This window comes from Pelophylax lessonae (genome assembly GCF_965119305.1).
Source record: "Pelophylax lessonae genome assembly, chromosome: 6".
Classification (NCBI taxonomy): domain Eukaryota; kingdom Metazoa; phylum Chordata; class Amphibia; order Anura; family Ranidae; genus Pelophylax; species Pelophylax lessonae.
Window position 1 is genome coordinate 2,984,450 of NC_138773.1, and position 24,486 is coordinate 3,008,935.

The window sequence follows — 24,486 nt, forward strand, 5'->3', positions numbered from 1 at the left end:
ATGGGGGTCCCTTATATCCTTTCAGGGGTGGGGGGTTCTGCAATATAAACAAATCAAAGGCTGTTTTTGCTTTTGGCTTAGGAGACTCAGGCTAAAAAGAGAAGTATTGGAATTATACTTACTGAGAACCGCGCAATCAAACACCGCCAATCGCTCTGTTCTTGGGGCTCCCTGAGCAGAGCTTTGAATAGGCAGTCAGCTTTCTGCCTGGCCCCCCGCGCTCAGAGGGGGGGCCAGGCAACTGGGCTGTGGCGGGGGTTTGATGAGTGGCAGGTTAAGGCTCTCAGTGGCTGGGTGCCGGTCCAGGCATGTGGGCGGATCCTGACTGTAACGGAACCACAACCGACCCCGTACTTGTGGACTTCCCTCAGTATACGGCTTCCTCTCAGTCGTGAAAATAGGTATTAGATTTTACAGCCGCCACCATACAAAGCTAGCCGGCAACTTAGCTTGTACTGGAATCTTCTGTTTATTGAACAGTCACACAGAATTTATATAGAGCATGGACCTCCCCCTCCTTATCAGATTATCATTATTATTATTATTATTATTATACAGGATTTATATAGCGCCAACAGTTTGCGCAGCACTTCACAATGTGAGGGAAGACAATACAGTTACAATACAGTTCAATACAGGAGTAATTCAAAGGCCCTGCTCGTTAGAGCTTACAATCTAGAAGGGAGGGTCAAGTGAAACAAAAGGGAATAACCGTGGGGGATGGGTTTATGGAGAAAATGGAAGTATAGTTGTTAGGTGTGGGTAGGATAGGCTTCTCTGAAGAGGAGGGTTTTCAGGGATAGTCTAAAAGCTAATAGAGTAGGAGATAATCAGACAGATTGGGGTAAGAAGTTCCATAGGATTGGAGAGGCTTTGGAAAAGTCCTGGAGGTGAGCATGGAAGGAGGTGACGAGGGAGCTAGAGAGCAGGAGGTTTTGAGAGGAGCGAAGAGAGCGATTAGGTTGGTATTATGAGACTAGGCTAGAGTACCACACACAGGTCAGGGGTTGCCTGATTACATTATCATATGCAGATTAAATTGTATACAGAAATATAATTAATCTGAACTAATTATCTAGACATCTGGACAGAACAATATGTGAGTTCATTAACATTTAACAATGGGACACACAGACTTAACAGAAAACACATCCAACCTCCTTATACAGACAATAGGAATAGACCGCCAGAGACAGTCTGTCCGTCTCATACATTGAAGTACATGGAATACACATCTAAGCATTGCTTTGATTATTTAGGAGTCACAGACTTCATGGCAACACGCTATAGGTCTGACAGTGTAAATTGGGATTAAATCTTCATATTTCTTGAGAGATATTGTTGATAAATATTACTCTCCCATTTGAAGTTATCCAAACCATTTTCTCAGTGTCCATTAAGTATCTTTCATTCGCTCCCAGTTAAGGTGAGTACCGTAACACTGACCATATGGTTGCAATTTTTCCCCAGACTGGACAGGCTCTGTGTCATCAGCCCAACTACACAGAACAAACTGCACTCCTATGATCCCCAGGAGAAGTACAGTGGAGGGGTGTGGAGCTGATATAATCTATGTGGATGGGCAAAGTGACGTTCGATCTTCCCTTCTCACCCACCAAAGTGACGTTGGATCTCCTCTTCTCACCCCATTGAATATTGCAAAAAAAAAAAAGAAAATGAGTCTAATTGAATACATAAGTTATTTTATGGAAATCTCAGTCAGTCGGATTCTCCTCATTGTGGTTCCATGTAAGTTTCTGGATCATTATCTGCCTCCATCTCCATGTTGATGTCTTCGGGACTTTCCAGCATCTCTTTATATTGGCGCCTGAAGAAGCCAATCTGAGAGGAGCACATATGGAGAACATTTGGTTAAAGAGATCCAGTCATTTTCTTACATATTTTTAAAGTACACAGCATAGGAATATTCTAGCTCTGCTGATATCGGGGCTGCCAGTCTGATAATAGTTCCAGACAGAGAGGTGACTCACATAACTAAACTGGACTGCACTAGAGAAGAGATACCTAACCAAACACAAAAGGAAAGGACAAATTACATAGAACACCAAAACACCAATCAAAGTTGTGTCTCTACTCAACCCACAATACTAAACTTTTCCAGTAGAATCTTTTGTCTCTGCCCCTCCCACAATAATGAGATTTCCCCCAGTAGTTTGTGTCTCTGCCCCTCCCACAATGGTGAGATTTCCTGCAGTAGTTTGTGTCTCTGCCCCTCCCACAATGGTGAGATTTACTGTAGTAGATTGTGTCTCTGCCCCTCCCACAATGGTGAGATTTCCTGCAGTAGATTGTGTCTCTGCCCCTCCCACAATGGTGAGATCTCCTGCAGTAGTTTGTGTCTCTGCCCCTCCCACAATGGTGAGATTTCCTGCAGTAGTTTGTGTCTCTGCCCCTCCCACAATGGTGAAATTTCCTGCAGTAGATTGTGTCTCTGCCCCTCCCACAATGGTGAGATTTCCTGCAGTAGATTGTGTCTCTGCCCCTCCCACAATGGTGAGATCTCCTGCAGTAGTTTGTGTCTCTGCCCCTCCCACAATGGTGAAATTTCCTGCAGTAGATTGTGTCTCTGCCCCTCCCACAATGGTGAGATCTCCTGCAGTAGTTTGTGTCTCTGCCCCTCCCACAATGGTGAGATTTCCTGCAGTAGTTTGTGTCTCTGCCCCTCCCACAATGGTGAGATTTCCTGCAGTAGTTTGTGTCTCTGCCCCTCCCACAATGGTGAGATTTTCCTGCAGTAGATTGTGTCTCTGCCCCTCCCACAATGGTGAGATTTCCCCCAGTAGTTTGTATCTTTGCCCCTCCCACAATGGTGAGATTTCCCGTCACAGGGGCGGCACAGTAGTATAGTGGTTAGCACTTTCAACTAGCAGCAAGAGGGTCGCTGGTTCGAATCCCAACCACGACACCACCTGCCTGGAGTTTGCATGTTCTCCCTGTGCCTGCGTGGGTTTCCTCCGGATACTCCGGTTTCCTCCCCCACTCCAAAGACATGCTGGGAGGGTAATTGGATCCTGTATAAAATTGGCCCTACTATGTATGTATGAATGTGAGTTAGGGACCTTAGATTGTAAGCTCCTTGAGGGCAGGGACTGATGTGAATGTACAATGTATATGTAAAGCGCTGCGTAAATTGACAGCGCTATATAAGAACCTGAAATAAATAAAAAAATAAATAAATAGTTTGTGTCTCTGCCCCTCCTACAATGGTGAGATTTCCCTGCAGTAGTTTGTGTCTCTGCCCCTCCTACAATGGTGAGATTTCCTACAGTAGTTTGTGTCTCTGCCCCTCCTACAATGGTGAGATTTCCCTGCAGTAGTTTGTGTCTCTGCCCCTCCTACAATGGTGAGATTTCCTACAGTAGTTTGTGTCTCTGCCCCTCCCACAATGGTGTGATTTCCCTGCAGTAGTTTGTGTCTCTGCCCCTCCCACAATGGGGAGATTTCCTGCAGTAGTTTGTGTCTCTGCCCCTCCCACAATGGTGAGATTTCCTGCAGTAGTTTGTGCCTCTGCCCCTCCTACAATGGTAGGATTTCCTGCAGTAGTTTGTGCCTCTGCCCCTCCCACAATGGTGAGATTTCATGCAGTAGTTTGTGCCTCTGCCCCTCCTACAATGGTAGGATTTCCTGCAGTAGTTTGTGCCTCTGCCCCTCCTACAATGGGGAGATTTCCTGCAGTAGTTTGTGTCTCTGCCCCTCCTACAATGGGGAGATTTCCTGCAGTAGTTTGTGTCTCTGCCCCTCCTACAATGGGGAGATTTCCTGCAGTAGTTTGTGTCTCTGCCCCTCCCACAATGGTGAGATTTCCCTGCAGTAGTTTGTGTCTCTGCCCCTCCCACAATGGTGAGATTTCCCTGCAGTAGTTTGTGTCTCTGCCCCTCCCACAATGGGGAGATTTCCTGCAGTAGTTTGTGTCTCTGCCCCTCCCACAATGGGGAGATTTCCTGCAGTAGTTTGTGTCTCTGCCCCTCCCACAATGGTGAGATTTCCCTGCAGTAGTTTGTGTCTCTTCCCAGGACTCCCCATTTTTTTCATTGCATTATGGGAAATTTCTATTATTTGTGGAGCCCTGGCTGTTGTCTGGATCTGGGGAGTCGATTTGAGATATCTGGCCACACAGAAGGGCAATACGGGGGATGGGTGCTGTTGGTCTCCATGTTTCTGAGTCGGGTTGTTTTCTTGTTTTTATTTCGCTTGATTGAAGGTTAGTCCCTGGGGAGGGAGTCGCTCTCCTTCTTCTTATGGTTGGTTCCTGGGGACAGAACCAGTCTCTGTTAGTCTCTGTGGAGGGAGCCACTCTTCTTTTCTCTTCACTTTCCTTTTATAGTGGGTCCCTGGGGAGCGAGTCTCTCTCCTTCCTTTATGGGATGTCTCTGAGGAGGGAGCCACTTCCCTTCCACTTATGGTTGGTCCCTGGGGACAGAGCCACTCTCCTTCCTTTTAAGGTTTGTCCCTGGGGAGGAAGCCGTTCTCCTTCATCTTATGGTTGGTCCCTGGGGACGAAGCCAGTCTCCTTCCTTTTATGTTTGGTCCCTGGGGAGGGAGTCACTCTCCTTCTTCTTATGGTTGGTTCCTGGGGACAGAACCAGTCTCTGTTAGTCTCTGTGGAGGGAGCCGCTCTCCTTTTCTCTTCACTTTCCTTTTATAGTGGGTCCCTGGGGAGCGAGTCTCTCTCCTTCCTTTTATGGTTGGTCCCTGGGGAGGGAGCCACTTCCCATCCTCTTATGGTTGGTCCCTGGGGACAGAGCCACTCTCCTTCCTTTTAAGGTTTGTCCCTGGGGAGGAAGCCGTTCTCCTTCATCTTATGGTTGGTCCCTGGGGACGAAGCCAGTCTCCTTCCTTTTATGTTTGGTCCCTGGGGAGGGAGTCGCTCTCCTTCCTCTTATGGTTGGTCCCTGGGGATGGAGCCGGTCTTCTTCCTTTTATGGTTGGTCCCTGGGGAGGGAGCCGCTCTCCTTTCTCCTATAGTTGATCCCTGGGGAGGGAGCTGCTCTCCTTCCTTTTATGTTTGGTCCCTGGGGAGGGAGTCTCTCTCCTTCCTCTTATGGTTGGTCCCTGGGGATGGAGCCGGTCTTCTTCCTTTTATGGTTGGTCCCTGGGGAGGGAGCCGCTCTCCTTTCTCCTATAGTTGATCCCTGGGGAGGGAGCTGCTCTCCTTCCTGTTATGGTTGGTCCCTGTGGAGGGAGCTGCTTGTCTTCCTCTTATGGTTGGTCCCTGGGGACGGAGCCAGTCTCCTTCCTTTTATGGTTGGTCCCTTTACCCACAGCCCCACAGAAACTTCAGGGACCATCCTTTACTGGCAGCACTGCTGGAACTCCTAACATAGTTGGTGAGGTTGAAAAAAGACATCAGTCCATCCAGTTCAACCATAATGTGTGTGTGTGTGTGTTTATTGTTAACCGTACATTGTCTACCCCTGTATGTTGTACATTGTATACCCCTGTATGTTGTACATTGTATACCCCTGTATGTTGTACATTGTATACCCCTGTATGTTGTACATTGTATACCCCTGTATGTTGTACATTGTATACCCCCTGTATGTTGTACATTGTCTACCCCTGTATGTTGTACATTGTATACCCCCTGTATGTTGTACATTGTATACCCCTGTATGTTGTACATTGTATACCCCCTGTATGTTGTACATTGTATACCCCTGTATGTTGTACATTGTATACCCTCTGTATGTTGTACATTGTCTACCCCTGTATGTTGTACATTGTATACCCCTCTATGTTGTACATTGTATACCCCTGTATGTTGTACATTGTATACCCCTCTATGTTGTACATTGTATACCCCTGTATGTTGTGGTCTTTAAGGTGCCCATCTAATAGTTTTTTGAAACTATCCATGCTCCCTGCTGATACCACTGCTTGTGGAAGAGAGTTCCACATCCTTAACAGTATTTGTACATTGATATCATATCCCCCCTCAATCGTCTCTTCTCCAGAGAGAATAAGTTCAGTGCTTGTAGTCTTTCCTCATAGCTGATGTCCTCCATTCCCCTAATTATTTTTGTTGCCCTTCTCTGGATTCTCTCCAGTTCCAGCACATCCTTCCTGAGGACCGGTGCCCAGAAGTGGACGGAATACTCCAGATGTGGCCGGACCAGAGTCTTGTAGAGTGGGAGAATTATCGTTTTATTTCTGAAGTGAAACCCCTTTTTTTTATACATGCCAGTATTCTGTTGGCTTTGCTTGCAGCGGCTTGGCATTGCATGCCACTGCCAAGCCTGTTGTCCACTAGGATTGTGCTGGATATCCCCTCCTCTAGGTCATTTATGAATAAATTAAACAGGATTGGTCCCAGGACAGAACCCACACATCCACACCCGCCCAATCCAAACCTTAGTTTGTACAGTAAGCGTTTGTGAGGAACGGTGTCAAATGCCTTTGCAAAGTCCAGATACACCACATCCACAGGCTTTCCTTTATCTAGATGGCAACTCACTTCTTCATAGAAGGTTAATAGATTGGTCTGGCAAGAATTATTTTTCATGAATCCATGCTGATTACTACTTATAATACCGTTTTCGTTAATAAAGTCTTGTATATAGTCCCTTAGCATTCCCTCCAAAATTTTGCAGACTATTGATGTTAGGCTAACCAGCCTATAGTTCTCCGGGATATATCTCGGCCCTTTTTAAAGTATTGGTACCACATTGGCTTTTTTCCAATCAGCTGGCACCATACCCGTCTGTAGACTATCCTTAAAGATCAAGAACAATGGTCTGGCTATCATCTGGCTGAGTTCTTTAAGAACCCTAGGGTGCAAGCCATCCGGACCTGGTGATTTATTTATGTTAAGTTTCTCAAGTTTTGCTTTAAGTCTATCTTCTGTTAACCATGGGGGTGCTTCCTGAGGTGTATTATTTATTTTAACATTACAAGCTGGGGGTTTTTTTTTACTCTCTTCTGCTATATGTCTCTCGTGTTCTATTTTAGCCGCCCTGATTTCGCCTTTACATTTCTTATTGCACTCTTTGTAATATTGGAATGCTGCCAATGACCCCTCAGCCTTGATTTTTTTGAAGGCCTTTTCTTTAGTATTAATATGCATTTTTATGTTGGAGCCACCCAGGGTTTATTTTTGCTCTTTTAAACGTATTCCCCTTTGGAATGCACTGGCCAATCCCTTTGTTTAGTATGCTTTTGAAGCACTCCCATTTTTCCTCCGTATTCTTTGTTTCTAGGGTTCTATTCTCTTTGATATTTTCTAGCAGAGAGCGCAGTTTAGGGAAGTTGGCTCTTTTGAAATTCAGTGTCCTTATATGACCCTTGTGTTTCCTATTACTATGATTAATACTGAAACTGATTGACCTATGGTCACTGTTTCCTAAGTTGTCCCGTATTTCTATATCAGTGAGCAGGTCTGTATTGTTGGTAATCAGTAGGTCAAGTACGGCATTGTTTCTTGTCGGTGCATTCACCATCTGACCCATAAAATTGTCCTGCAAAACATTTAGGAACTGCCTAGCCTTGGCTGAATGCGCGGCTCCTTCTGCAAAGTCTATATCTGGATAATTAAAGTCCCCCATTATAATGACATTTCCCATCCTTGCTGCCATTTCAAGCTGTGATAGGTCCGCCTCCCCCTCCTCCTTCCTTTATACACAATATCAAGTCATGGGGCAGAATAGAGATAGAGGGCCTCCAATGATCTGAGGCCTTGCCCAGGAGGTATGGAGACCCCACACCTAGCAGGTGTTAGGTATTTTGCTGGGGCATTAGGACTTTGACCAACTCACATCTTGTTTCCCTTTACCTCCAGTCCCACAGGAACTCCAGAGATCACCCTCTACTGGCAGAACTGCTTGAACACCTCCATAAGCAATAGCAAGTCATGGGGAAGACTAGGTATAGGGGGACCTCCAATGATTTAAGGCCTTGTCCAGGGGGTATGAAGACCCCACACCTAGCAGGTGTTCAAGTATTTTGCTGGAGCATCAGGAAGCGGCAGGACTCTGGCCAACCAACATCACATTCCCCTTTACCTCCAGCCCCACAAGTACTCCAGGGATCAACCTCTACTGGCAGCACTGCTGAAACTCCTTCATACACAATAACAAGTCATGGTGTAGACTGGGGATAGGGGGACCCCCAAGGATTTGAGGCCTTGCCCAGGAGGAATGGAGACTCCATACCTAGCAGATGTTCAAGTATTCTGCTGGGGCATCAGGACTTTGGTCAACCCACATCTTTTTCCCTTTACCTCCAGCCCCACAGGAACTCCAGGGATCACCCTCTACTGGCAGCACTGCTGGAACTCCTTCATACACAATAACAAGTCATGGGGCAGACTAGGTATAGGGGGGCCTCCAAAGATTTGAGGCCTTGCTTAGGAGGTATGGAGACCCCCATACCTAGCAGGTATTCACGTATTCTGCAGGGGCATCAGGAGGCAGAAGGACTTTGGCCAGCCAACATCACATTCCCCTTTACATCAAACCCCACAAGTACTCCAGGGATCAACCTCTACTGGCAGCACTGCTGAAACTCCTTCAAACACAACAACAAGCCATGGTATAAACTGGGGATAAGGAGGACCTCCCAAAAGAAAAAACAGCACCCCCTCCCACCCAACCATCATCTGTGTTTACCATCTCTCAATTCATTTTTAACATTGTACCTTAAAAGTCTGGGGAAGCACCAAGCACCGATAAGGAACCACCTGACCTATGGGACTACTCAACTAAAGGCCAAAGGGCACTCCATCCTCATGAACATTCTCCTTAACCCCTTTTCGCTGTATGCATACTTATGATTGGTTAAGAGAGACCACCAAATGTTTAATGACAAATATTACCAATGGTTTAATCTTAAGATACTTGAGGAAGGGGGGGGGGGGGGGGAACAAACTTGCATATGTGATAGAACAGTTGGACAACCTGTAATATATGGATCTGGATGGTGGTCTGAGAGAAAATGCTTCTGGGTGAGAAGGGAATCTGTGTAAGACTGCACTATGGAGGGTAAAAACTTATGAAGACAGATGGCACTGAGAGAGGAAGGAGACATCTGGGAACTGGAAGCAGGAGAAGTATAGCTAGGCCATGGGAGGACATACACAGATGGCACTGGGGAAGGTAGGAGACATCTGGGAATTGGAGGCAGGAGAAGTATAGGTAGGCTACGGGAGGATATACACAGATGGCACTGGGGAAAGTAGGAGACATCTAGGAATTGGAGGCAGGAGAAGTAAAGGTAGGCTACGGGAGGATATACACAGATGGTAATGGGGAAAGTAGGAGACATCTAGGAATTGGAGGCAGGAGAAGTATAGCTAGGCCATGGGAGGACATACACAGATGGCACTGGGGAAGGTAGGAGACATCTGGGAATTGGAGGCAGGAGAAGTATAGGTAGGCTACGGGAGGATATACACAGATGGCACTGGGGAAAGTAGGAGACATCTAGGAATTGGAGGCAGGAGAAGTAAAGGTAGGCTACGGGAGGATATACACAGATGGTAATGGGGAAAGTAGGAGACATCTAGGAATTGGAGGCAGGAGAAGTATAGCTAGGCCATGGGAGGATATACACAGATGGCACTGGGGAAAGTAGGAGACATCTGGGAATTGGAGGCAGGAGAAGTAAAGGTAGGCTATGGGAGGATATACACAGATGGCACTGGGGAAGGTAGGAGACATCTAGGAATTGGAGGCAGGAGAAGTAAAGGTAGGCTACGGGAGGAGATACACAGATGGCACTGGGGAAGGTAGGAGACATCTGGGAATTGGAGGCAGGAGAAGTATAGCTAGGCCATGGGAGGACATACACAGATGGCACTGGGGAAGGTAGGAGACATCTGGGAATTGGAGGCAGGAGAAGTAAAGGTAGGCTACGGGAGGATATACACAGATGGTAATGGGGAAAGTAGGAGACATCTAGGAATTGGAGGCAGGAGAAGTATAGCTAGGCCATGGGAGGACATACACAGATGGCACTGGGGAAAGTAGGAGACATCTGGGAATTGGAGGCAGGAGAAGTAAAGGTAGGCTATGGGAGGATATACACAGATGGCACTGGGGAAGGTAGGAGACATCTAGGAATTGGAGGCAGGAGAAGTAAAGGTAGGCTACGGGAGGAGATACACAGATGGCACTGGGGAAAGTAGGAGACATCTAGGAATTGGAGGCAGGAGAAGTAAAGGTAGGCTACGGGAGGAGATACACAGATGGCACTGGGGAAGGTAGGAGACATCTAGAAATTGGAGGCAGGAGTGTAGGTAGGCAACTGGAGGAAATACACAGATGGCACTGGGGAAAGTAGGAGACATCTAGGAATTGGAGGCTGGAGAAGTAAAGGTAGGCTATGGGAGGACATACACAGATGTCACTGGGGAAGGTAGGAGACATCTAGGAATTGGAGGCAGGAGAAGTATAGCTAGGCCATGGGAGGAGATACACAGATGGCACTGGGGAAGGTAGGAGACATCTGGGAATTGGAGGCAGAAGTAAAGGTAGGCTACGGGAGGATATACACAGATGGCACTGGGGAAAGTAGGAGACATCTAGGAATTGGAGGCAGGAGTGTAGGTAGGCAACTGGAGGAAATACACAGATGGCACTGGGGAAAGTAGGAGACATCTGGGAATTGGAGGCAGGAGAAGTAAAGGTAGGCTATGGGAGGACATACACAGATGGCACTGGGGAAAGTAGGAGACATCTAGGAATTGGAGGCAGGAGAAGTAAAGGTAGGCTACGGGAGGATATACACAGATGGCACTGGGGAAAGTAGGAGACATCTAGGAATTGGAGGCAGGAGAAGTAAAGGTAGGCTACGGGAGGAAATACACAGATGGCACTGGGGAAAGTAGAAGTCATCTGGGAATTGAATGAAGGAAAAGTATAGGTAGGCCACGGAAGGACATATACAGATGGCACTGGGAGGGTAGGAAACATCTGGGAATTGGAGGCTGGAGGAGATTGGAGAGGGAGAAGAGAATGAGAACATGCAGAGGGAGGCCATGGTGGAACACCCAGAGGGAGGCTGTGGCCCTTGGCAGTCAGTATATGGAATCATATAGACATAGAACAAGGTGAGATCCCCCCCCCCCCCCCATCTGTCACCACTCTCCCCTGAACACTTACCTTGTATAGTACAGCTATTATCAGGGCCAGAAGAACCAAACCCCCCACACTGCTCCCGACTATTATAGGAAGGTAATTATATTCCTCCAGAACCTCCAGAACTGTCTGTGCCTGCAAGAGAGGAGAGTACAGTGATAATTAGGAGAACAGGTAGCAGGGAATAAGAGAATTATGTGACATCGGGAGGGGGATGGGGGATTTTAGACTGAACTCCAGGTATAGGTATTCAGAGTGAGAAATGACTCCAAAAAACAAAAACTGTATCAAAAAGTTTTCCCCTGAGCAACCACCGAAGAACGATGAGCCGAATCCCGACACAGAGGAGAGTACAAACCTCTATACTTCTATACTGTATTCAGAAAATTGTTTTAAAAAGCAAATGTCCATCAAGTGCCATCCATTGAATTCCTGAGGTTTTGGTCCAGGAGAGATAACGGGGTCTCCTCTCCCAGGAGCAGCTGAACTTTCCTTCCTGAGGCTACAAAGGGATTTGGAATAATACCCATAATACCCATAGTATACTTCACCAATCAGAACCCTTTTATTGTGACACCCTGGTGTAGCAGAGCACTGCACAGCTCACTCGTACTGTAACCCCCCCCCCCCCCCCCGAATAGATAGATGGATGGTGGGTGAAGAAGTACTAGTTCCTATAAGGACTGATCGATGAATGGGCGGGGGGTTGCTGATTTATACATGGATGGATGGATGGATGGATGGATGGATGGATCAGTAGATGGATGGAATGATGTAAGGGTGGAAGTAGTAGTTCATACATGGATGGATTGATGGATAGATAAGTAGTAGAATGTATGAGGCAGTGCTGCTTCATGCATGGATAGATGGATGGATGAATGAAGGAATACCTTTTCATACACAGATGGGTGAATGGATGAATAGATGGATGGATATAAATTGGATTGGTGGGTGAAGAAATATTAGTTCATACAAGGATGAATTGATGAATGGATGAGTGTATGGATGGGGGAGTACTGATTTATACATTGATAGATGGATGGATGTGTAGATGGATGGGGTGGATGAAGAAGTACTGATTCATACAAGGATGGATTGCTGAGTGGATAGATGGGGGATGGGGGAGTACTGATTTATACATTGATGGATGGATGTAAGGGTGGATGAAGAAGTACTGGTATGTACATGGATGGGGGGATGGGTGGATGAGTGTAAGGGTGGATGAAGAAGTACTGGTATGTACATGGATGGGTTGATGGATAGATGAGTAGAAGAATGGATGATGGAGTGCTGGTTTGTACATGGATGGATGGATAGGTGGATGGATGTAATGGTGGATGCACTGGTTCATACATGGATGGATGGATGGATGTAAGGGTGGATGTACTGGTTCATACATGGCTGGATGGATAAGTAGATGGATGGATGGATAAAGAAGTACTGGTTCATACATGGATGGATTGATGGATAGATGAGCAGAAGAATGGATGACGGAGTGCTGGTTTATACATGGATGGATGGATAGGTGGATGGATGGATGTAAGCGTGGATGAAGAATTACCGGTTCATACATGGATAGATTGATGATATATGAGTAGGAAAATGGATGACGGAGTGCTGGTTGATACATGGGTGGGTGGATGGGTGGGTGGATGTACTGGGTCATACATGGATGGATGGCTAAGTAGATGGATGGATGGATGGATGTAAGGGTGGATGAAGAAGTACTGGGTCATACATGGATGGATTGATAGATAGATGAGTAGAAACATGGATAATGGAGTGCTGGTTCATACATGGGTGGGTGGATGTACTGGGTCATACATGGATTGATGGATAATAGATGGATGGATGGATGGATGTAAGGATGGATGAAGAAGTACTGGTTCATACATGGATAGATTGATAGATTGATGAGTAGAAGAATGGATGAAGGGGTACTGGTACATACAAGGATGGATGGATGGATAGATGAGTAGAAGAATGGATGAAGGGGTACTGGTACATACAAGGATGGATGGATGGATAGATGAGTAGAAGAATGGATGAAGGGGTACTGGTACATACAAGGATGGATAGATGGATAGATGAGTAGATGAATGGATGAAGGGGTACTGGTACATACAAGGATGGATGGATGGATAGATGAGTAGAAGAATGGATGAAGGGGTACTGGTACATACAAGGATGGATGGATGGATAGATGAGTAGATGAATGGATGAAGGGGTACTGGTACATACAAGGATGGATGGATGGATAGATGAGTAGATGAATGGATGAAGGGGTACTGGTACATACAAGGATGGATGGATGGATAGATGAGTAGATGAATGGATGAAGGGGTACTGGTACATACAAGGATGGATGGATGGATAGATGAGTAGATGAATGGATGAAGGGGTACTGGTACATACAAGGATGGATGGATGGATAGATGAGTAGATGAATGGATGAAGGGGTACTGGTACATACAAGGATGGATGGATGGATAGATGAGTAGATGAATGGATGAAGGGGTACTGGTACATACAAGGATGGATGGTACCTGGGCTCGGGTGAAGTGTTGGCTCTGATGATAGGTCCGGTTATCGTATACAATCTCTGCCCAGCTCTGTAGGGAGATTTTCTTCTGCTCCGTCTGAAACATGAAGAGACGAGGATACAGTTCAGGCTATCAGTACACAGAACTGGGGGATTACTGTAGAGGAGTCCAAAAATCCCCCCTCCACCCCCTGCAGAGAGACTATCTAGTTGTGTATACAGAGTGTACCTACCTGTGAGTAGAGATATTATATACAGGTTCATCTCATAAAATTAGAATATCATCAAAAAGTTAATTTATTTCAGGAATTCAATTCATAAAGATATCCTCCTATATATTCTATAGATGTCACACAGAGTGAGAGATTTCACACATTTGATGATTTTGGCTTCCAGCGAGTGACACCCCAAAATTCAGTATCTCAGAAAATGAGAATATTACATAAGACCAATAAAAAAGGATTTGTAATAGAGAAATGTTGTCTTAGTGAGAAGTCTGTCCATGTACAGTATAGGATGAGAAGTCTGTCCATGTACAGTATAGGAGACGTCTGTCCATGTACAGTATAGGATGAGAAGTCTGTCCATGTACAGTATAGGGGGAGAAGTCTGTCCATGTACAGTATAGGGGGAGAAGTCTGTCCATGTACAGTATAGGATGAGAAGTCTGTCCATGTACAGTATAGGAGAAGTCTGTCCATGTACAGTATAGGGGGAGAAGTCTGTCCATGTACAGTATAGGATGAGAAGTCTGTCCATGTACAGTATAGGAGAAGTCTGTCCATGTACAGTATAGGGGGAGAAGTCTGTCCATGTACAGTATAGGGGGAGAAGTCTGTCCATGTACAGTATAGGAGGAGAAGTCTGTCCATGTACAGTATAGGATGAGAAGTCTGTCCATGTACAGTATAGGAGGGGAAGTCTGTCCATGTACAGTATAGGATGAGAAGTCTGTCCATGTACAGTATAGGGGGAGAAGTCTGTCCATGTACAGTATAGGATGAGAAGTCTGTCCATGTACAGTATAGGAGGAGAAGTCTGTCCATGTACAGTATAGGAGAAGTCTGTCCATGTACAGTATAGGGGGAGAAGTCTGTCCATGTACAGTATAGGAGGAGAAGTCTGTCCATGTACAGTATAGGAGGAGAAGTCTGTCCATGTACAGTATAGGAGAAGTCTGTCCATGTACAGTATAGGGGGAGAAGTCTGTCCATGTACAGTATAGGAGGAGAAGTCTGTCCATGTACAGTATAGGATGAGAAGTCTGTCCATGTACAGTATAGGAGGAGAAGTCTGTCCATGTACAGTATAGGATGAGAAGTCTGTCCATGTACAGTATAGGAGAAGTCTGTCCATGTACAGTATAGGAGGAGAAGTCTGTCCATGTACAGTATAGGATGGGAAGTCTGTCCATGTACAGTATAGGAGAAGTCTGTCCATGTACAGTATAGGGTGGGAAGTCTGTCCATGTACAGTATAGGAGGAGAAGTCTGTCCATGTACAGTATAGGGGGAGAAGTCTGTCCATGTACAGTATAGGAGAAGTCTGTCCATGTACAGTATAGGGTGGGAAGTCTGTCCATGTACAGTATAGGGGGAGAAGTCTGTCCATGTACAGTATAGGATGAGAAGTCTGTCCATGTACAGTATAGGGGGAGAAGTCTGTCCATGTACAGTATAGGAGAAGTCTGTCCATGTACAGTATAGGGTGGGAAGTCTGTCCATGTACAGTATAGGAGGAGAAGTCTGTCCATGTACAGTATAGGGGGAGAAGTCAGTCCATGTACAGTATAGGAGGAGAAGTCTGTCCATGTACAGTATAGGGGGAGAAGTCTGTCCATGTACAGTATAGGATGATAAGTCTGTCCATGTACAGTATAGGATGAGAAGTCTGTCCATGTACAGTATAGGATGAGAAGTCTGTCCATGTACAGTATAGGAGGAGAAGTCTGTCCATGTACAGTATAGGAGGAGAAGTCTGTCCATGTACAGTATAGGAGGAGAAGTCTGTCCATGTACAGTATAGGGGGAGAAGTCTGTCCATGTACAGTATAGGAGAAGTCTGTCCATGTACAGTATAGGGGGAGAAGTCTGTCCATGTACAGTATAGGAGGAGAAGTCTGTCCATGTACAGTATAGGATGAGAAGTCTGTCCATGTACAGTATAGGGGGAGAAGTCTGTCCATGTACAGTATAGGAGAAGTCTGTCCATGTACAGTATAGGGGGAGAAGTCTGTCCATGTACAGTATAGGGGGAGAAGTCTGTCCATGTACAGTATAGGAGGAGAAGTCTGTCCATGTACAGTATAGGGGGAGAAGTCTGCCCATGTACAGTATAGGAGGAGAAGTCTGTCCATGTACAGTATAGGAGGAGAAGTCTGTCCATGTACAGTATAGGAGAAGTCTGTCCATGTACAGTATAGGAGAAGAAGTCTGTCCATGTACAGTATAGGGGAGAAGTCTGTCCATGTACAGTATAGGAGAAGTCTGTCCATGTACAGTATAGGATGAGAAGTCTGTCCATGTACAGTATAGGAGAAGTCTGTCCATGTACAGTATAGGGGGAGAAGTCTGTCCATGTACAGTATAGGAGGAGGAGTCTGTCCATGTACAGTATAGGAGGAGAAGTCTGTCCATGTACAGTATAGGAGGAGAAGTCTGTCCATGTACAGTATAGGATGAGAAGTCTGTCCATGTACAGTATAGGAGGAGAAGTCTGTCCATGTACAGTATAGGATGAGAAGTCTGTCCATGTACAGTATAGGGGGAGAAGTCTGTCCATGTACAGTATAGGAGGAGAAGTCTGTCCATGTACAGTATAGGAGGAGAAGTCTGTCCATGTACAGTATAGGAGGAGAAGTCTGTCCATGTACAGTATAGGATGAGAAGTCTGTCCATGTACAGTATAGGGGGAGAAGTCTGTCCATGTACAGTATAGGATGAGAAGTCTGTCCATGTACAGTATAGGAGAAGTCTGTCCATGTACAGTATAGGGGGAGAAGTCTGTCCATGTACAGTATAGGAGGAGAAGTCTGTCCATGTACAGTATAGGATGAGAAGTCTGTCCATGTACAGTATAGGAGGAGAAGTCTGTCCATGTACAGTATAGGATGAGAAGTCTGTCCATGTACAGTATAGGGGGAGAAGTCTGTCCATGTACAGTATAGGATGAGAAGTCTGTCCATGTACAGTATAGGAGAAGTCTGTCCATGTACAGTATAGGGGGAGAAGTCTGTCCATGTACAGTATAGGAGGAGAAGTCTGTCCATGTACAGTATAGGATGAGAAGTCTGTCCATGTACAGTATAGGGGGAGAAGTCTGTCCATGTACAGTATAGGAGGAGAAGTCTGTCCATGTACAGTATAGGAGAAGTCTGTCCATGTACAGTATAGGGGGAGAAGTCTGTCCATGTACAGTATAGGAGGAGAAGTCTGTCCATGTACAGTATAGGATGAGAAGTCTGTCCATGTACAGTATAGGAGAAGTCTGTCCATGTACAGTATAGGAGGAGAAGTCTGTCCATGTACAGTATAGGATGGGAAGTCTGTCCATGTACAGTATAGGAGAAGTCTGTCCATGTACAGTATAGGGTGGGAAGTCTGTCCATGTACAGTATAGGAGGAGAAGTCTGTCCATGTACAGTATAGGGGGAGAAGTCTGTCCATGTACAGTATAGGAGAAGTCTGTCCATGTACAGTATAGGGTGGGAAGTCTGTCCATGTACAGTATAGGGGGAGAAGTCTGTCCATGTACAGTATAGGATGAGAAGTCTGTCCATGTACAGTATAGGGGGAGAAGTCTGTCCATGTACAGTATAGGAGAAGTCTGTCCATGTACAGTATAGGGTGGGAAGTCTGTCCATGTACAGTATAGGAGGAGAAGTCTGTCCATGTACAGTATAGGGGGAGAAGTCAGTCCATGTACAGTATAGGAGGAGAAGTCTGTCCATGTACAGTATAGGGGGAGAAGTCTGTCCATGTACAGTATAGGATGATAAGTCTGTCCATGTACAGTATAGGATGAGAAGTCTGTCCATGTACAGTATAGGATGAGAAGTCTGTCCATGTACAGTATAGGAGGAGAAGTCTGTCCATGTACAGTATAGGAGGAGAAGTCTGTCCATGTACAGTATAGGAGGAGAAGTCTGTCCATGTACAGTATAGGGGGAGAAGTCTGTCCATGTACAGTATAGGAGAAGTCTGTCCATGTACAGTATAGGGGGAGAAGTCTGTCCATGTACAGTATAGGAGGAGAAGTCTGTCCATGTACAGTATAGGATGAGAAGTCTGTCCATGTACAGTATAGGGGGAGAAGTCTGTCCATGTACAGTATAGGAGAAGTCTGTCCATGTACAGTATAGGGGGAGAAGTCTGCCCATGTACAGTATAGGAGGAGAAGTCTGTCCATGTACAGTATAGGAGAAGAAGTCTGTCCATGTACAGTATAGGGGAGAAGTCTGTCCATGTACAGTATAGGAGAAGTCTGTCCATGTACAGTATAGGATGAGAAGTCTGTCCATGTACAGTATAGGAGAAGTCTGTCCATGTACAGTATAGGGGGAGAAGTCTGTCCATGTACAGTATAGGAGGAGGAGTCTGTCCATGTACAGTATAGGAGGAGAAGTCTGTCCATGTACAGTATAGGAGGAGAAGTCTGTCCATGTACAGTATAGGAGGAGAAGTCTGTCCATGTACAGTATAGGAGAAGTCTGTCCATGTACAGTATAGGAGAAGTCTGTCCATGTACAGTATAGGAGGAGAAGTCTGTCCATGTACAGTATAGGAGGAGAAGTCTGTCCATGTACAGTATAGGAGAAGTCTGTCCATGTACAGTATAGGGGGAGAAGTCTGTCCATGTACAGTATAGGATGAGAAGTCTGTCCATGTACAGTATAGGGGGAGAAGTCTGTCCATGTACAGTATAGGGGGAGAAGTCTGTCCATGTACAGTATAGGAGAAGTCTGTCCATGTACAGTATAGGAGAAGTCTGTCCATGTACAGTATAGGAGGAGAAGTCTGTCCATGTACAGTATAGGAGAAGTCTGTCCATGTACAGTATAGGGGGAGAAGTCTGTCCATGTACAGTATAGGATGAGAAGTCTGTCCATGTACAGTATAGGAGGAGAAGTCTGTCCATGTACAGTATAGGGGGAGAAGTCTGTCCATGTACAGTATAGGAGGAGAAGTCTGTCCATGTACAGTATAGGAGAAGTCTGTCCATGTACAGTATAGGGGGAGAAGTCTGCCCATGTACAGTATAGGGGGAGAAGTCTGTCCATGTACAGTATAGGATGAGAAGTCTGTCCATGTACAGTATAGGGGGAGAAGTCTGTCCATGTACAGTATAGGAGAAGTCTGTCCATGTACAGTATAGGATAAGTCTGTCCATGTACAGTATAGGGGGAGAAGTCTGCCCATGTACAGTATAGGGGGAGAAGTCTGTCCATGTACAGTATAGGAGGAGAAGTCTGTCCATGTACAGTATAGGAGAAGTCTGTCCATGTACAGTATAGGAGAAGAAGTCTGTCCATGTACAGTATAGGATGAGAAGTCTGTCCATGTACAGTATAGGATGAGAAGTCTGTCCATGTACAGTATAGGAGGAGAAGTCTGTCCATGTACAGTATAGGAGGAGAAGTCTGTCCATGTACAGTATAGGAGGAGAAGTCTGTCCATGTACAGTATAGGGGGAGAAGTCTGTCCATGTACAGTATAGGAGAAGTCTGTCCATGTACAGTATAGGGGGAGAAGTCTGTCCATGTACAGTATAGGAGGAGAAGTCTGTCCATGTACAGTATAGGATGAGAAGTCTGTCCATGTACAGTATAGGGGGAGAAGTCTGTCCATGTACAGTATAGGAGAAGTCTGTCCATGTACAGTATAGGGGGAGAAGTCTGCCCATGTACAGTATAGGAGGAGAAGTCTGTCCATGTACAGTATAGGAGAAGTCTGTCCATGTACAGTATAGGAGAAGAAGTCTGTCCATGTACAGTATAGGGGAGAAGTCTGTCCATGTACAGTATAGGAGAAGTCTGTCCATGTACAGTATAGGATGAGAAGTCTGTCCATGTACAGTATAGGAGAAGTCTGTCCATGTACAGTATAGGGGGAGAAGTCTGTCCATGTACAGTATAGGAGGAGGAGTCTGTCCATGTACAGTATAGGAGGAGAAGTCTGTCCATGTACAGTATAGGAGGAGAAGTCTGTCCATGTACAGTATAGGAGGAGAAGTCTGTCCATGTACAGTATAGGAGAAGTCTGTCCATGTACAGTATAGGATGAGAAGTCTGTCCATGTACAGTATAGGGGAGAAGTCTGTCCATGTACAGTATAGGATGAGAAGTCTGTCCATGTACAGTATAGGAGGAGAGGTCTGTCCATGTACAGTATAGGATGGGAAGTCTGTCCATGTACAGTATAGGAGAAGTCTGTCCATGTACAGTATAGGATGAGAAGTCTGTCCATGTACAGTATAGGATGAGAAGTCTGTCCATGTACAGTATAGGATGAGAAGTCTGTCCATGTACAGTATAGGAGGAGAAGTCTGTCCATGTACAGTATAGGAGGAGAAGTCTGTCCATGTACAGTATAGGAGGAGAAGTCTGTCCATGTACAGTATAGGGGGAGAAGTCTGTCCATGTACAGTATAGGAGGGGAAGTCTGTCCATGTACAGTATAGGAGGGGAAGTCTGTCCATGTACAGTATAGGAGAAGTCTGTCCATGTACAGTATAGGATGAGAAGTCTGTCCATGTACAGTATAGGGGGACAAGTCTGTCCATGTACAGTATAGGAGAAGTCTGTCCATGTACAGTATAGGATGAGAAGTCTGTCCATGTACAGTATAGGGGAGAAGTCTGTCCATGTACAGTATAGGATGAGAAGTCTGTCCATGTACAGTATAGGAGGAGAGGTCTGTCCATGTACAGTATAGGATGGGAAGTCTGTCCATGTACAGTATAGGAGGAGAAGTCTGTCCATGTACAGTATAGGGGGAGAAGTCTGTCCATGTACAGTATAGGGGGAGAAGTCTGTCCATGTACAGTATAGGAGGAGAAGTCTGTCCATGTACAGTATAGGAGAAGTCTGTCCATGTACAGTATAGGAGAAGTCTGTCCATGTACAGTATAGGATGAGAAGTCTGTCCATGTACAGTATAGGATGAGAAGTCTGTCCATGTACAGTATAGGGGGAGAAGTCTGTCCATGTACAGTATAGGAGGAGAAGTCTGCCCATGTACAGTATAGGAGGAGAAGTCTGTCCATGTACAGTATAGGGGGAGAAGTCTGTCCATGTACAGTATAGGGGGAGAAGTCTGTCCATGTACAGTATAGGAGAAGTCTGTCCATGTACAGTATAGGAGGGAGAAGTCTGTCCATGAACAGTATAGGATGAGAAGTCTGTCCATGTACAGTATAGGGGGAGAAGTCTGTCCATGTACAGTATAGGGGGAGAAGTCTGTCCATGTACAGTATAGGGGGAGAAGTCTGTCCATGTACAGTATAGGAGGAGAAGTCTGTCCATGTACAGTATAGGGGGAGAAGTCTGTCCATGTACAGTATAGGAGAAGTCTGTCCATGTACAGTATAGGAGGAGAAGTCTGTCCATGTACAGTATAGGAGGGGAAGTCTGTCCATGTACAGTATAGGAGAAGTCTGTCCATGTACAGTATAGGAGAAGTCTGTCCATGTACAGTATAGGATGAGAAGTCTGTCCATGTACAGTATAGGAGGGGAAGTCTGTCCATGTACAGTATAGGAGGGGAAGTCTGTCCATGTACAGTATAGGAGGGGAAGTCTGTCCATGTACAGTATAGGAGAAGTCTGTCCATGTACAGTATAGGATGAGAAGTCTGTCCATGTACAGTATAGGGGGAGAAGTCTGTCCATGTACAGTAACAGTATAGGGGGAGGAGTCTGTCCATGTACAGTATAGGGGGAGGAGTCTGTCCATGTACAGTATAGGGGGAGAAGTCTGTCCATGTACAGTATAGGAGGAGAAGTCTGTCCATGTACAGTATAGGGGGAGGAGTCTGTCCATGTACAGTATAGGGGGAGGAGTCTGTCCATGTACAGTATAGGAGGAGAAGTCTGTCCATGTACAGTATAGGGGGAGAAGTCTGTCCATGTACAGTATAGGAGGAGAAGTCTGTCCATGTACAGTATAGGAGGAGAAGTCTGTCCATGTACAGTATAGGAGAAGTCTGTCCATGTACAGTATAGGATGAGAAGTCTGTCCATGTACAGTATAGGAGGAGAAGTCTGTCCATGTACAGTATAGGGGGAGAAGTCTGTCCATGTACAGTATAGGAGAAGTCTGTCCATGTACAGTATAGGAGGAGAAGTCTGTCCATGTACAGTATAGGATGAGAAGTCTGTCCATGTACAGTATAGGAGGAGAAGTCTGTCCATGTACAGTATAGGATGAGAAGTCTGTCCATGTACAGTATAGGGGGAGAAGTCTGTCCATGTACAGTATAGGATGGGAAGTCTGTCCATGTACAGTATAGGGGGAGAAGTCTGTCCATGTACAGTATAGGATGAGAAGTCTGTCCATGTACAGTATAGGGGGAGAAGTCTGTCCATGTACAGTATAGGAGGAGAAGTCTGTCCATGTACAGAATAGGGGGAGAGGTCTGTCCATGTACAGTATAGGGGGAGGAGTCTGTCCATGTACAGAATAGGGGGAGAGGTCTGTCCATGTACAGTATAGGATGGGAAGTCTGTCCATGTACAGTATAGGGGGAGAAGTCTGTCCATGTACAGTATAGGGGGAGGAGTCTGTCCATGTACAGTATAGGAGGAGAAGTCTGTCCATGTACAGTATAGGAGGAGAAGTCTGTCCATGTACAGAATAGGGGGAGAGGTCTGTCCATGTACAGTATAGGATGGGAAGTCTGTCCATGTACAGTATAGGGGGAGAAGTCTGTCCATGTACAGTATAGGGGGAGGAGTCTGTCCATGTACAGTATAGGAGGAGAAGTCTGTCCATGTACAGTATAGGAGGAGAAGTCTGTCCATGTACAGAATAGGGGGAGAGGTCTGTCCATGTACAGTATAGGATGGGAAGTCTGTCCATGTACAGTATAGGGGGAGAAGTCTGTCCATGTACAGTATAGGGGGAGGAGTCTGTCCATGTACAGTATAGGAGGAGAAGTCTGTCCATGTACAGTATAGGGGGAGGAGTCTGTCCATGTACAGTATAGGAGAAGTCTGTCCATGTACAGTATAGGATGAGAAGTCTGTCCATGTACAGTATAGGGGGAGAAGTCTGTCCATGTACAGTATAGGGGGAGAAGTCTGTCCATGTACAGTATAGGATGGGAAGTCTGTCCATGTACAGTATAGGAGGAGAAGTCTGTCCATGTACAGTATAGGAGGAGAAGTCTGTCCATGTACAGTATAGGATGGGAAGTCTGTCCATGTACAGTATAGGATGATAAGTCTGTCCATGTACAGTATAGGAGGAGAAGTCTGTCCATGTACAGTATAGGAGAAGTCTGTCCATGTACAGTATAGGGGGAGAAGTCTGTCCATGTACAGTATAGGAGGAGAAGTCTGTCCATGTACAGTATAGGAGGAGAAGTCTGTCCATGTACAGTATAGGGGGAGAAGTCTGTCCATGTACAGTATAGGATGAGAAGTCTGTCCATGTACAGTATAGGATGGGAAGTCTGTCCATGTACAGTATAGGAGAAGTCTGTCCATGTACAGTATAGGAGGAGAAGTCTGTCCATGTACAGTATAGGATGGGAAGTCTGTCCATGTACAGTATAGGAGAAGTCTGTCCATGTACAGTATAGGAGGAGAAGTCTGTCCATGTACAGTATAGGATGAGAAGTCTGTCCATGTACAGTATAGGAGAAGTCTGTCCATGTACAGTATAGGAGGAGAAGTCTGTCCATGTACAGTATAGAAGTCTGTCCATGTACAGTATAGGGGAGAAGTCTGTCCATGTACAGTATAGGATGAGAAGTCTGTCCATGTACAGTATAGGAGGAGAGGTCTGTCCATGTACAGTATAGGATGGGAAGTCTGTCCATGTACAGTATAGGAGAAGTCTGTCCATGTACAGTATAGGATGAGAAGTCTGTCCATGTACAGTATAGGATGAGAAGTCTGTCCATGTACAGTATAGGATGAGAAGTCTGTCCATGTACAGTATAGGAGGAGAAGTCTGTCCATGTACAGTATAGGAGGAGAAGTCTGTCCATGTACAGTATAGGAGGAGAAGTCTGTCCATGTACAGTATAGGGGGAGAAGTCTGTCCATGTACAGTATAGGAGGGGAAGTCTGTCCATGTACAGTATAGGAGGGGAAGTCTGTCCATGTACAGTATAGGAGAAGTCTGTCCATGTACAGTATAGGATGAGAAGTCTGTCCATGTACAGTATAGGGGGACAAGTCTGTCCATGTACAGTATAGGAGAAGTCTGTCCATGTACAGTATAGGATGAGAAGTCTGTCCATGTACAGTATAGGGGAGAAGTCTGTCCATGTACAGTATAGGATGAGAAGTCTGTCCATGTACAGTATAGGAGGAGAGGTCTGTCCATGTACAGTATAGGATGGGAAGTCTGTCCATGTACAGTATAGGAGGAGAAGTCTGTCCATGTACAGTATAGGGGGAGAAGTCTGTCCATGTACAGTATAGGGGGAGAAGTCTGTCCATGTACAGTATAGGAGGAGAAGTCTGTCCATGTACAGTATAGGAGAAGTCTGTCCATGTACAGTATAGGAGAAGTCTGTCCATGTACAGTATAGGATGAGAAGTATGTCCATGTACAGTATAGGAGGAGAAGTCTGTCCATGTACAGTATAGGGGGAGAAGTCTGTCCATGTACAGTATAGGAGG

General features: G+C 45.7%; 1 protein-coding gene across 1 annotated transcript in view; it reads right to left on the reverse strand.

Moving 5' to 3' along the window:
• Positions 1–1,703: 1,703 nt before the first annotated feature.
• LOC309557763 (uncharacterized protein) overlaps positions 1,704–24,486 on the reverse strand; it is a 228,439-nt gene continuing 205,656 nt past the window's right edge. The window contains exons 57-59 of the mRNA XM_082260528.1: positions 13,640–13,732; positions 11,118–11,228; positions 1,704–1,842 (exon numbers count right to left, since the gene is read on the reverse strand). Coding sequence (XP_082116654.1) covers positions 1,735–1,842; positions 11,118–11,228; positions 13,640–13,732 — 312 coding nt within the window. The 3' untranslated portion in view covers positions 1,704–1,734. The remainder of the gene's footprint in view (positions 1,843–11,117; positions 11,229–13,639; positions 13,733–24,486) is intronic.